This window comes from Lissotriton vulgaris, chromosome 11 (genome assembly GCF_964263255.1).
Source record: "Lissotriton vulgaris chromosome 11, aLisVul1.2, whole genome shotgun sequence".
Lineage (NCBI taxonomy): Eukaryota > Metazoa > Chordata > Amphibia > Caudata > Salamandridae > Lissotriton > Lissotriton vulgaris.
In genome coordinates this window covers 1,015,883,073-1,015,898,376 of record NC_141699.1, presented here as the reverse complement: position 1 = coordinate 1,015,898,376, position 15,304 = coordinate 1,015,883,073, and the positions used below count along the sequence as shown (strand labels likewise).

The following is a 15,304-nucleotide window of genomic DNA, read 5'->3' as shown; positions in this document are numbered from 1 at the left end:
TTTACTGCGAATCGGGCGAAAACCTAGGAGACCGTTCAATTTTTCATGCTGGCATTTGTGCAACAAACTCGAGTTGGGTAATTTTTTTGATATCCTGCTATGCAATCATGATATTCACAATATTATGTACACGTTTGTCAGTGTATATGTTGTCTCCTAATGAGGTTTTCACACTTTGAGCTCATTTTGTATATGATGAACAAATCCTCTTGTGCTGTGCTTCGATCACAGTAAATTCCAATCTAAGTTGACCGACACATGATCAATTGATCGTAATCATGTTGGTGGTGTGGTCGTTGATAATCCAAAAGGAAATATTAATATGTTTTAATGCATCTTGAACATCCAGCTGCTACTGCATTTGCCCAATGCAGTCTTTTTAATGCTCCAAATGGTACAGTGCCACTACAACTTTATGTTTAGTGTGAGATAGTTCTTGCTGTTTTTCTAATAAAGTAATAACATGTTTTTAAAAGAATATGCAATGACAGATTTTACAATTATATGCATAACAAAAAACTAATTTGTTATTTATTATTTTATATATATTAGTTTGGTGGGCTTCTTTTATATAATCAAGTTGAATGTTTCAGTGTATTATGCCTTCTATTTCAATTCATTTGTTAATTGTAGTCAGTCCACCATTATGCTGTGACACGCAATGTGCAATCTGTATTTCACTTTTTACAACTGTCTTTTTAAATCATGTTGTACTTTGTCTATGTCTATGGTTTAGACACTATAAATGTATTGATTAAAAATGGCGTGAACTAGATTGACAAAGGCTGCAGCTACAGCAGAAACGTGTCTCTCTTGGTTTCCCGGGTCGAGGATGGCCTGATGGAATAAAAAGCCTTAAAACTTTTTGCCTCCTGTGCGTACTCTCATCCGTTTGGAGTGGGAGTTGCTGGGATATATATATATATATATATATATATATATATATATATATATATATTTATATATATATATATATATATATATATTTATATATATATATATATATATATATATATATATATATATATATATATATATATATATATATATATATATATATATAGTTCACTGACAAAATATCAATGTAAAAATATAGACTTAAAAATATTGATAAAAAAATATAGAATGTAAAAATATAGTTGTTCAAAATATCAAAATATATATCCGTATATCCGTATGTAAAATAAATATTAAAATTAATATAAAAAAGAAAGTAGATTTAATATAATAAATAAAAATAATTTAAAAAAATTAAACACACCTACATAACAATTCATACATATTTACTTTAAAATACTTAATAAACTATTCATTTTAATTTATTTTATAATTGTAAATTTCAAATGTATAAATATATATATATATGTAGGTGTGTGTGTACCAATAACATAAAATCTAATAAAAACATTCTAATAAATAAGCATTCTATTATAAATTAAAATATTAAACCATTTAAAAATCTTCAAACTTAAATTTCCCACTCCTGTGAGTGCAACAGTAGGGAAAGTGTGGGATAGTGGAGGGGTAACAATTACTATTCCCACTCAAGGCAGTGTAACAGTAAGGAAAGTGTTGGATAGCTGAGGGGTAAAAATTACTATTCCCACTCCAGTGAGTGCAACAGTAGGGAAAGTGTTGTATAGCGGAGGGGTAAAAATTAGTCTTCCCACTCCAGTGAGTGCAACAGTAGGGAAAGTGTTAGATAGCAGAGGGGTAACAATTACTATTCCCACTCCAGTGAGTGTAAAAGTAAGGAAAGTGTTAGATAGCAGAGGGGTAAAAATTACTATTCCTACTCCAGTGAGTGCAACAGTAGGGAAAGTGTTGTATAGCGGAGGGGTAAAAATTACTATTCCCACTCCAGTGAGTGCAACAGTAGGGAAAGTGTTAGATAGCGGAGGGGTAAAAATTACTATTCCCACTCCAGTGTGTGCAACAGTAGACAAAGTGTTGGATAGAGGAGGGGTAAAAATTACAATTCCCACTCCAGTGAGTCCAACAGTAAGGAAAGTGTTCAATAGTGGAGGAGTAAAAATGTAAATTCCCACTCCAGTGAGTGCAACAGTAGGGAATGTGTTGGATAGAAGAGGGGTAAACATAACAATTCCCACACCAGTCAGTGCAACAGTAGGGAAGGTGTTGGATAGCCGAGGGATAAAAATGTCTATTCCCACTCCAGCGAGCGCAACAGTAGGGGAAGTGTTGGATAGTAGCAGGATAAAGTGTACTATTTACACTCCAATAATTGTAAAAGTAGGGAAAGATGTGGAAAGCTGAGGAGGAAAAATTACTTATCCCATGCCAGTGAGTGCAACAGTAGGGAAAGTGTTGGATTACAGAGGATTAACAATTAAAATTCTCATTCAAGTCAGATCAATATTAAAAATAAACAAAAAAAATAAATAAATTAAAATATATATTATTATATTAAGAATTAAAATACAAATATATGTAATATTAAAAAATGTAAAACATAATATAATGTTAAATACATATGACAAATACCTACAAATAATATATTAAATAAAATAAAAAATTATTTCCCAACAAATTAATATTTTTAATTAGAAATTATTTAGAAACAAAAACATTATCACATAAATTAACTTTTTTATTTCCTACCCTATAACACAACACAATTCACAACCCACATCTAATTTTTTTAATGTACTTCATTAAATATCATAATTAATTACTAATTAAAGAAATAATATTAATTAATACTCATAAAAATGATTTAACTTCCCACACATTATCCCTATAATCCCCACAACCCACTGCTAAAATTAAACTGTAAAAAAATAAATTACACACTTAAAACGTATTTTCAATTAAAAAACTAATAGTATTTAACAACTAAATATAAAGTAAGTAAATTTAATTTACTCCCCACACTTTACCCCTACAACAATGAAACCCACACACAACACATACAAACAAATACCCTAATTAAATATAAAGTAATTGATTAATATTAATGATCAACTATTTTTTATTAATTAAACATAAATTAATTCCCATCCTTTACCCCTATAAACCCCGCAACCCACACTAACATTAATTACACAAATTATGTATTTAATTTTCAATTAATTAATTAATATTAATTACCAACTCTTTATTAGTTAATTAAACATAAATTACTTCCCACCATTTACCCCATAAACCCCACCATGCACATGCAAACAAACAGACTATTACCATACTTAATTTTCAATCAATTATTTAATAATAATTACCAACCAACTAATAATTGATTGCAATTTAATTACTTCCCACAATTGACCCTATAAAATCTGAATGAACTAAATAGAAAATAATCATTAGTTTCTTATAATTAAATTACTTCCCACCCTATTCCCCTATAAACCCACAACCCGCTATGGAACTAAAAAATGCAAAATGTTAATAAAATAAAATTCATAACTACTAAAAATGTAACACATATATTAAAAAACATAAACACCTACACAAAAAAACATACTTCACACACATTTAAAATATAAACTAACATACAGAACACTAATTTGAAAATCGATATGTTAAACATCTCTAGTGCATTTGTAGTAGTTATGAATAAAATTCATAACTGCGAAAAATGTAACACATATATTAAAAAACATAAACACCTACACAAAAAACATACTTCACACACATTTAAAATATAAACTAACATACAGAACACTAATTTGAAAATCGATATTTTAAACATCTCTAGTTTTGCAAACAATACGGCCACATTGTAAAAATCGAGTTAAAGAACTTCAAGAAGCCGTCAATGTGGTCTTGGTGAAGAGCGATTCTTCTGGGGGGGTGGGGGGGGGCATTGTACCAGAGAGGATTTAGCCCAGGCTAAGCTGGAATTGAGAGATTTTTTCATAATGGAAGAAATCAGTAGTTCAAGGCATACCAGCAGAAAGTTTATGAAGAAAGCCAAATGGTGGGAAGACTTTTGGCATAGTCTACTAGAGTGAAGCAAGAAGCGGCGATAACAGATGAAGTGTGAAGGCAGGGACGCAGATAATAGTCTCTGAAAAAAATTATATTCCAAAGATTTTTGTCGATCATTATAAGGATCTTTATGCTAATAACTATCAGGTAGCTAAACAAGCGATTCGGGGCTATTTTGATGGTCTAGCTTTCTGTTGGACAAAAAGAGGCTTTAATGGCCGCTATTTCTGCAGAAGAATTGTCTAGGGCTTTGATCTCAATGCCTGGAGGAAAGGCCTGTGGAAACAATGGCCTCCCGACTGAATTTTATAAGGTTTTCTTAGAAGAATTACTACCATTTTTGCTCGAGCTATTCAATTATGTTAAAGCAGGTGGGGACGTTCCAGTGACCTTTAAAGAGTCCTCTATAGTCAATTTTGTTAAAAAAGGCAAGGATCCTAGGGAGGTTGACTCCTATAGGCCAATCAGCCTTTTAAATTCAGATTATAAATAACTGATGAAAATATGGGCCAACCGATTCACCCCTGCAGCACAATATGCGATCCACACAGACCACTCTGGTTTTATAGCAGGCCGGTCAATGTCATCAAATACCACCTATTTAACTCAAGCAATTGATTACTTTAATATCCACCAAACCTCCTCAATAGTGATGATGGTTGATGCCGAGAAGGCATTCGACCTTGTGAATTGGGATGCATTATTTTAGGGCCTTGAAAGATTTGGTTTCCCGATGCAAATAATTTCTATGCTCCAGAATTTATATCAAGGAGCCCAAGCGCAGATCAGGATAAATTCAAAATCCCCAGGGATGATAGATATTAAACGCGGGACTCAGCAAGGGTGCCCCCTGTCGCCAGTGTTATTTACCACCTATTTAGCTCAAGAAATTGATTACTTTAATATCCACCAAACCTCCTCAATAGTGATGATGGTTGATGCTGAGAAGGCATTCGACCTTGTGAATTGGGATGCATTATTTTAGGGCCTTGAAAGATTTGGTTTCCTGATGCAAATAATTTCTATGCTCCAGAATTTATATCAAGGAGCCCAAGCTCAGATCAGGATAAATTCAAAATCCCCAGGGATGATAGATATTAAACGCGGGACTCAGCAAGGGTGCCCCCTGTCGCCAGTGTTATTTACTTTCTTTATAGTACCTCTGGCAGTAAAAATTCGAGACAATTTAGATATAAAATCTCCAATAGAGGGGATGTCTAAAATAAAACTATTTGCCGACGACGTTATACTTTATCTTAAACCGGAAAAACAAAATATTGATAGGATTTTGGAGGCGTTTGCTGAGTTCGAGGCAATTGGAGGATATAAGATAAATCATTAAAAAACGGATATATTGGTGACCAATGCCTGCTGTAATTCTCACCCGGACAAGTTAAGGTTACAAGCATATTCTACCCAGCCTATTCTGTATTTGGAAATATATTTCTCCAACCAATATGTGGATTTATTCAGGTTAAACTATCAAGTAACATTGAGGAAAATTAAATATCTATTGGAAAAGTGGATACTTCTCCCTCTCACTTTGGTTGGACACGTTGCTTTAATATAGATGTCAATACTACCCTTATTAATTTTTTTGTTCTCAAATATCCCGAATAAAATAAACAGAGTTTTCTTTAGTGAATTGCAAAAAAATATTTCGCCAATTTATTTGGAATAAAAAAGCGCCAAGGTTAAAATTATCAATATTTCAACTGGATACTAGCTGGGGTGGGTTGGCACTCCCCCATATTCGTACCTATTACGAAGCAGCATTTATGGAAATAGTGGTCGGGCTGCTTGATAATAGGGGATCTTTTGATAGTTTTTTTGTTAAAAAAATGGTTCATGAGCCTGGAACTCAGCTGCTGGTCTTTTGAAAAACATCAAAATCTCCAAAAAAATACGATATAAGATACTTCAAGCTTTCTCCAACAGACTTCAGAAATGGTACTCTCAAAAGGCCCACTCTTCTGGATTTGCATATCTGAGTTTAATGGAGGCCAGTGGTTTGGGCCTCTACATTCGGAATAGTCAAATTAAATTTTGGGAATCAAAAGGCTTTAAAGAGATGAATCATTTTATAATAGGAGGTAGGTACATTAACTGGGAGGAGGTCCAGGTTAGATGTGATGCGCAGAGCAGATTGCTCTCTTTTAGCTTCCTCCAGGTTAGAATATTGATAAATAAATATATACCTTTAGGAAATATAGGTACATCATCGGTCCTTGCTACAGTGTTTAAAACAAAATTGCGAGGCATAGGGAATTGGTACCGAGCTTTTTTCGAAATCAAGGGGATTCCCCTCTTGTTTCCAATTTTCCCGAGAAAATAAAGCATGAACTGTCTTCCAGTTTTTCAGTTAGTGAGTGGAAAACTATTTGTTTGAACAGCAGTAAGGCCTTAAGAGCAGCTAACTTTAAAAGGATGGCGTTTCTATCCTGATGGGCGGCTTATTATACCCCATACGTTTTAAATAAAATCTATCCAGAAGTTGAAAATAAGTGTTTTCATTGCCAACAGATGGGGAGGGTGGCTGGCTGCATATTTCCTGCACATGCTCAAGGTTGAGTCAGTTCTGGATAAAAATGTGTGCTGAACTCATTCGTGCCCTCAGGAGTAATGTGCAACCGGAGCCGGAGGTTGTTCTCTTTGGTATATTAAAACAGAGCTTAAACCAGGCTCCATCAAGAGGGAGGGAATGTTCTTATTAATTTCTTTTTTGGTGGCACGCTAATTGATCCTCCAGAACTGGAAAACAGATAAGGTCCTGACCTTTTTCAATATGGTATAATAAAATGAAACGATTAAGATCCTTTGAAGAAGTATACGCGAAAAGGGTGGGAGCTATCAGGAAATTTAGTCTAGTCTGGAAATATTTAGATCAGATAGAAAGCAATCTCCAAGGGTAAAATATTTTTGGAGGTCAAGGAGTTATATATTGGTTGATTTTAATGCCTTTTGAACATCTGTATGTTAGCTTCTATGGAATTGTTTTTTTTTCCTAACTCTATATTTGGAATGTTTATATATCACTTTTACTAACTGAAAGTTACGTCTATATGAATTATATGTTGGATTCATTGATTATGGTGCCTTTAGTGATATTGTGTTTTGTTTTATTGGGCAGACTATATCTCCTTAGAGCTATTGTATAGCATGAATTAGGGTTACTGCACTTTAGTTATTTTTCAGAGACTTTAGCACTTGCACTTTACTTGAAATGCTATGATCTGGTTTCTAGTATATTGATATTTAGAATGATTATATTTAATGTAAAGGACACTATAGGATGAATTGTGTTGATGTTATCCTTTTTTTCTTCTGCTCAATAATTTTTTTTAAAAAAGAACATTTTTCAAACAATATTAATGACTTCTATATTTTTACAAACAATGTTTCTTACCTTAAATTTGATATTCTTGGCCACGATATTCTTGCTGTCAATATTTTGCATATAGCCATTGTCTGACCTAGGGTGGTGTGGAGTGCAAAAAAACGATGGATTTAGGCCCAGATCTTTGTACTGGGGTGAATGTAAGACATTGTTCTGCATTCTGTCCATCAACTGTGTTTTTTGCAATTTTCACCCCGAGTGGGCTGGGTATGCTCAGCCGTGAGTCCCAGGCTCTCCACATCACTGGAGTCAAGCCATCCAGGCTGAAGAAGGCTGATAGCTAGAAACTGGTCCTTGGATGCTTGATTCCGGTCTAGGAAAGACATGGCTTGGTAGTTCGGGCTGGACTGTTCCCATGAGGCACAGGGTCAAGGCTGATTTGCATATAGCCATTGTCTGACCTAGGGTGGTGTGGAGTGCAAAAAAACGATGGATTTAGGCCCAGATCTGTGTACTGGGGTGAATGTAAGACATTGTTCGGCATTCTGTCCATCAGCTGTGTTTTTTGCAATTTTCACCGCGAGTGGGCTGGGTATGCTCAGACTTGAGTCCAAGGCTCTCCACATCACTGGAGTCAAGCTATCCAGGCTGAAGAAGGCTGATAGCCAGAAACCGGTCCTTGGATGCTTGATTCCGGTCTAGGAAAGACATGGCTTGGTAGTTCGGGCTGGACTGTTCCCATGAGGCACAGGGTCAAGGCTGATTTGCATATAGCCATTGTCTGACCTAGGGTGGTGTGGAGTGCAAAAAAACGATGGATTTAGGCCCAGATCTTTGTACTGGGGTGAATGTAAGACATTGTTCTGCATTCTGTCCATAAACTGTATTTTTTGTCAATATTTCTGTATCACAATATTTTTGTAAGTCGATATTTCCAACTCACTATTCTATCTCAACACCGTATACAGTTATAAAACACAGCTCTCCCCTAGCCTTTGGATCGACCTGTAGACGGAGTGTCAAAGTACGCCCAAGATCATAGGTGAGCAGAAGTTCAGACATTTGGGAGAGGGGTGGCAGTATTCATACTGCTTTAGGGAACCCAAGATACACGTGTGTTTAAATGAACTGGATGAAGTACAGCCGCAGAATGGGATGCAGCAGGGAAAACTGACTGTGGCACTCGCTGGACACTGATGCACAATTGGTGAATGTGAGGGAACATTGACTTGGCTCATGGGAAGTGCGTGGTTAATATGATTTATCTGGCGCACCCAAATGACTTTGCACTGAGTGCTATTTTACAGTGAGATCTAAACAAGACCCCAGATCAACAATTGTTTTAACAAATTACGGGTATGAGATTTTTCAACGGTTCAGTTCCCGCTTCCCATGTCTGCAACTGTTGTTTACCATCGAGGACATAAATACTGTGACCAGCATATGGATTTTAATTGCCATTGCACTGCATGTTGTTGATGAAATACTTGCCCTTCCACTGGGGTTGTTCCTTTAGGGTGGATATACATAGGAACTGTGCACTATCTAATGGGGGTTGCACTTTTGACATTATGCATCAGCATCGTTCTGTTCTGTTATTTTGCACCTTGTGGTCTAATGAAGGGATCCAACACTTGTGTAAAGTATTTTACCGGAGGTCCCCGATCTTTATTATTGCCATCAGGCTTCGTACTGAATTTAATGTATATGCTAAATGTTATAGTATTTAAATTTAGTAATGGGGCCCCCTGACAAATCAAATGGAAGGTAAAGGGCAGAAAGATCTGAAGCAATCTTCTATGTCCAATAATCACATGAGAGCAATGTGGTATAAGTAGTACAGTGAATACGATGTCCCTCATGTTGAAAAAGGCCAGTTTTGCGGCCGAAACGCGTTCAGTATGGCAACCTGCATTTAAATAAAGACACACATTGGGATGTCCACGCTGTGTGGGTCTTGTTTTCTATTGTGGAACAGGTTATTGAGGAATATATTTATATATATAAACACGTAGGTCTTGATAGTGATTTAGAAGGACTGTGAAATGTCAAACTATCTATGCCAAAAAATAAAAAAGAGAAACTGACCTGAAGAGTGGACCTGTGTTTGTTTGAACGCGCCGCCGGATTGGATGTTCAGGCAATAGAACATCAACGGAGGAATATATATATATATAGTGTACTCGAGGGGACTTGAGGAAGCCACAGGACTGTACATCAACCGGGACTTTTTTTCCTGCACTTCGCCAGTCTAATGAGGCACTACAATCAAAACCGGTGTAATACCTACCTGGTATTGTGAACTCTGGGAGTTGCAGTCCACATCTGCTGCAATTGGTGTACAAGTAAGCAAACTGGGTGGAGCATGTTAACGCCAATAGGAAAGGTGCAGGCTGTTTGAAAATGCGGGTGGGAGAGCAACCTGGACACAAAGGCATCCGACGAAGGCTGAGTAGGCCGAAATGAATCATGCCAATCTTCAGTCCAATAAAGAACTTCCTGCCGCATTTCCCCGTGTGGCCTCTGCTTCTCAAGAAAGGAGGAGTTGCTTTGTGATTATATATATATATATATATATATATATATATATATATATATATATATATATATATATATATATATATATATATAATAGATATATAGACATAGATATATAGATATATATATAAATATATATATATATACACATATATTTATATATATATATATATATATATATATTTACATATAACATCCAAAAAAAAGGTCTATATAAAAAACAATAAACTTGAGACAACAGTCTTTAGAAAAAAGACGTCAATAAACAGTGTTTTATATGGTACTAGCTTTCACCCTACCTCACTCAAGCAAAGTATACCATATGGTGAATTCTTGCAAATGAGACGCACCTGTTCAGAAGAAGAAGAAATGGAAAACAAATTCAAAGAAACCAAAGATCGCTTCACCGCCCGTGGATACAAACATTCTGATATTGTGAGAGGTGAACAAAGAGCCAGATTGAGAACGAGAGCTGAAACCCTCATACCCAAAAACATGAAATCAAAAACAGATGATGATAAACCAAGAATGATTCTTACGTACTCCAAGAAAAGTTTTAAGATTCGGCAAATCTTGACCAAATACTGGAGTGTGCTGAAAAAAGACACTGAAATTGGCACCTTAATTGGAGAAAGACCATTGATAACCTTTCGCAAAGCACCGTCAATACAGGACACCTTGGTCAATAGTCACTTCAGAACAATTAAACCAGTGACTTGGCTGGAAAAAAGACAGTATGGTTTTGCCAAATGCCAATCCTGCAAGGCCTGCAAGATTGGCCAAAACTTGAAAACTTTAAAAGACACCAAAGGACGAATATTTGAGATAAAGGAAAAAATAACATGTGAGTCACAATTTGTGGTTTATCAACTTCAATGTTCCTGCAGAATGAAATATATCGGCTCAACATCTTGTCGTGTCAAAAAAAGGATTTTGGAACATATAAGATCTATTCAAAACTGTGATTATAGCTATGCTATTGCCAAACATTTAAAAACTCATCCTGGTAAAACTTGGATGGACGTGAAATATGCAGGCATAGCAATGATAAAGGAAAATGAAAGAGGAGGTGATCAACTCACTAAACTAAGACGTCTTGAATCCAAATTAATAATTAGGTTTAAAACCAGAACCCCGATGGGTTTGAACGGGGATGAGGAGATGCATGTACATTTATAAACAACCGTACCACTCTGACTTTACTGGATAGTGAGATAAAAACAGAAATCAATTGCTGTGTCAACTGATGATAATTAGTGACGAAAGATGTATGTAAGAATAGTAATTTTTGACATGTTGAAGTGAACTAACATGAGACATGTGATGGAAAGATTAAATGATATATATATATTGTCACAGTGTAGGGGAGCTGTACAGTTTGACGCATGCATATATAGGATTTAATAAATTCTGGCACTCAGCCGTAATTGACATCATGACATGAAACTTTTAATGTCTAAGCATGAATCCAATGTATAACGCTATATGTTATTTGGATATTGACGTACTGAACGCCAATTACATGCTTATACAAAGGCAAGGTCCCTGGGTCAATATCCTAAAATAGTGCAAAGCGCCAAACAACGGCAATCCAACACAGTGATTATGCTAGCAACAATAGCAAGTAATGAGTTTGCCCACTGTTCCCACAATGCATCATAATTTGCTCAGTGGAACAAACAGTATAAATATGCAACACAAACAAAGGACTAATGTTTGTAAACCGTGATCAGGGACTTGTAACAGTCCGAAACGCGTAGGTTGGGAAAACCTACAGGAAAATAAAGAAACCAGCGTAACTCAAAGTGGTGTGCGGCGTCTTCTTTAGTGAAGAATTTCTTGCTCCAGCAAAAAAAAAAAATATATATATATATATATATCACCAAGGTTGCCCCAGAGAAGACACCACACACGGGGGTTCAGTACACACTGATGTCAGCGGCAGCAGAGATAGCAGCAGTGCTCAATGCCTTCCAAATATATATACGCACATCTGCTTACTGGCACTTTTTTCTTAAATAGCCATCAGTTTGTATACAAGAAAGACATAATCACTCTAACAGTTGTATATTAAGGGAAAGCAAACAATTATTGCCTTTTCATATTGCCACAATTATTGCCTTTTCATATTGCCTTTTGACCGCCTTTCTACACCTCGATAGTCACCTGTGTTTTTGTGCTTTTCCTGACACCCTTCTAGCTGATAAGAGCAAAGTCTGTTGCTTGTGTATTTGTCCGAACTACACAACTTTCAACAAAACCGTTTTTAAAAAAATGTGGCTAGCAATGCCTGTACCCAGCGAGAGCCCAGCCGGTGCCGCTCAGTCACACGTCACAATATGCATTGGGGATGTAGTGTACACATACTTGGAACCTGATCTCAGCAGCGCCTGGGAAACTAGTGGAAACTATGGATGACAGGAAGACCTAGAAAAGCGCAGTCATTCTATTATAAGACGCAGTTATAAAAGGAAGGGTCCCCAAAGGAAGGAAATGGAAACAAATATCTCATGGAAAGTAAATACACATGCACACACGTGCCCGGGCCACATTCCTGCAACATGAAACTACAGTAAGTTAACTTTGCTCAGAACAGCTGTTCCAGCTATTATATATGTTGTTCTTACAAAGGGCTGAGGAACACTAACATCTTTAAAGGGCACAATGTGCCCGCAGTGAACTGTGGCTGCATCTCTCACAGGGCTGCTTGAAAGAATTTAGCGCCTTCCTCCCACCCAGAGTGTGCCACAAGGAGAAGGGGCTACACCCCTGTCTCGGTCTCAAGCACCGGAGCTCTTTTGGGTTGAAGCACAGTTATGAAAGATAACTAAAAGGCGAGTTGGCAACAAATATCATGCCAACATTTTATGCCATAGAATATGCGTTACTTCACCTTGCGATTTTTCACTCAGTGTAAATCTACTTACTGTATGGTTCTGACATTTCCTGATTGAAATGAGGGATATTGTTTGGAATCAGATTAACTGCTCCGAATTCTGCATATTTTTTTAAAATTTGACTAGTCTTCTGTTTGCAGATGTATTCAGCAATTGCTGGTGAGATGTGCATGGGAATTTTTTCTGATGTGTGTTATTACCACAAAACTCTGGGGCAGATTTACAAGAAACAGACGCATCTGCATAGATGTGTCGGTTTCCTTACGCCAGTGCCAAATGTCCTTAAGCCACCATCGATGCGCTGTATTTACAATACAGTGCTCCATCGTGCAAGGATTAACAGATGCGTCAGAAATACTGACGCATCTGTTGGAACAAAAGCAACGCATTGCTGGAGTTGCTCATGAAAGTGATGCAACTCCCACAATGTGCTACAACAGATAGGTGTATCCCATACAAAAATCCCTGGTCTGAACAGACGTAGGGATTTTAACGCAGTAAAATTGTAGAGTGACGCAGTGAAAAGTTGTAAATTTCACTGCGTCAGTTCTACATGGCTTTTTGCATGGGAACGCCCACCCTGCATACATTATACCTGACGCAGGTATAATGTGACACAGGGCTTTACAACGATACTTATCTCCCTAGATGCGTCACGTTATAAATTTGGCCGTTGCGTCAAAAAAAGTGACACAATGTTGGCGCAAGGAGGCGCAAGGGGCTTGAAAATCTGCCCCTCTGATTTCTAGGATTACGAGAAGTGTTTGAGCCATATCGCGGTATTTCTTATCTTTTTGTAAAAAGGGTGTAATAGTATTTCTATTCTCAGTTTCAAAGGATCGCAGTCAACATTCATGTAATCTATCAGCTATGGGTTGGCAATGTTCTTATTAAATGCTTATCAGACTTATAAAAGGAACAAGTAAGTTGTGCAATGAATCAAATGTTTTCTTGAAGCTTTTTCAAACTGCGAAACATATTTCACTTTCTACAACAACAGAGACTTACCCATACTTTGCGAAGTTTGCCCAGTAGGTCATTATTGTTCTGGTGAGAAGTTCCTCATCCCTTGTGTAATTGAGTCTTCGAACAGTAGGCAGTCCAAACACAAATTCAATTTCATATCCGTGCATTACACCCATCCATTTTGGCCAGGCAAGTTTGGAGGATTGGTGGTCAAAAAAATACAAGAATGCAGTGCTCCCGGATTCTGCATACTTTTTAGTGAAGTCCAAAACTGGACATATAAAATTATAGTCCCCCACAATGTCATTGAGGGCATCCCGATTCTTCACAGGGTTGTGTTCATCCTCATAGTCTGTGTACTGAAAAATGACAGACTCAACGCCAAGTTCACTTGCTTTGGGAAGCGAGAAGTTGACAATTTCATGGAATTCTTTTTTGTTGATCAGACTTGTGTTGTCTTTGCTGAAGCTGGGGGCCCGGTACACAAGAAAATATGTCCCTTCATCCTTGTTGACGCCAGTCAAGATCTGTGTCTTTTTTCCCTGTCCTGTTTCTAACAGTATGGCGGGCATGTCCGTGAGAAAATCTCCATCGACTGTTGGAGGGAATGTGATTTCAATGATTGAGGTATAGGTTAAAACAGAAAATGTCTTTTCAACTATTTCATGTGCTTCTTTATTTCTGAGGCAAGCAATTGTCTCTGGCTCATTGCTGTGAGCACAGCCAAGTAAATTAGCTAAGGTCAATGTCCTATTTAGGGCCTCAACATTGGAAATGGCGGCCCAAGGTGCGGTTGCAGCGCCGCTTTGCATTATAGCCCTTGTGAAAAAGTGATGACTTTTTAGAGAAAGAACATGAAAGCTGACAGAACCTGCACCCGCACTTTCTCCAAAGAGAGTAACACTTTTAGGGTTTCCACCAAATGCTGCTATGTTCTCCTGTATCCATTGAAGAGCTAATCTTTGGTCAAATAACCCTACATTTCCAGGTGCTTCTGCATTTCCTGGAAAAGACAGAAAACCAAGGGCACCTAGTCTATAGTTCACAGACACTACAATAACGCGTTCAATACGTGCCATGTACCTTCCATCATAGAGTTCTAAAGAGGCGGTCCCAGTCTCAAAACCACCACCATAAATCCATACCATGACACTAGCATTTTTAGGTTTGGGTGAAGGTATCCATATATTTAGGTACAGGCAGTCTTCACTTATAAGAGTGTTTGGATTCCACATCTCGGATCCGGGAAATCCTGGAAAAGTTTGATCAACGTACTGATAGCAGGAGTAGCCATATGCTGTAGCATTCCAAATGTGAGACCACGGCTTCCGGGACTCGGGTTTACGGAATCTTAGGTTACCCATTGGTGGCTCTCCGTATGGAATCCCTAAGAAGGCGGTTATTGGCTTCGACAAAACAGAAATATACATTCCTTTGATTTTTCCATTCTTGGTGGATACTATCAATTCATCATCTTCGGGCTGAGCCAGGGCACTTACAGAAACAATGTATATTAAAGCCATGAAAATAGTGCAGCGAATGCACCGACTTTTCTCACCGCAGTCCATTGCTTTCACTAAAATATAAAGAATACAAAATTAAAAACGTACTTTTT

At 37.1% G+C, this 15,304-nt stretch overlaps 1 protein-coding gene across 3 annotated transcripts in view; it reads right to left on the bottom strand.

Moving 5' to 3' along the window:
- The window catches only part of BCHE (butyrylcholinesterase), a 213,597-nt gene that overhangs the window by 169,296 nt on the left and 28,997 nt on the right, over positions 1 to 15,304 (bottom strand). For all 3 annotated transcript variants that reach the window (XM_086944334.1, XM_086944335.1, XM_086944336.1), the window contains exon 2: positions 13,732 to 15,265. In XM_086944334.1, the coding sequence (XP_086800460.1) occupies positions 13,732 to 15,257 (1,526 nt within the window). In that variant the 5' untranslated portion in view covers positions 15,258 to 15,265. The remainder of the gene's footprint in view (positions 1 to 13,731; positions 15,266 to 15,304) is intronic.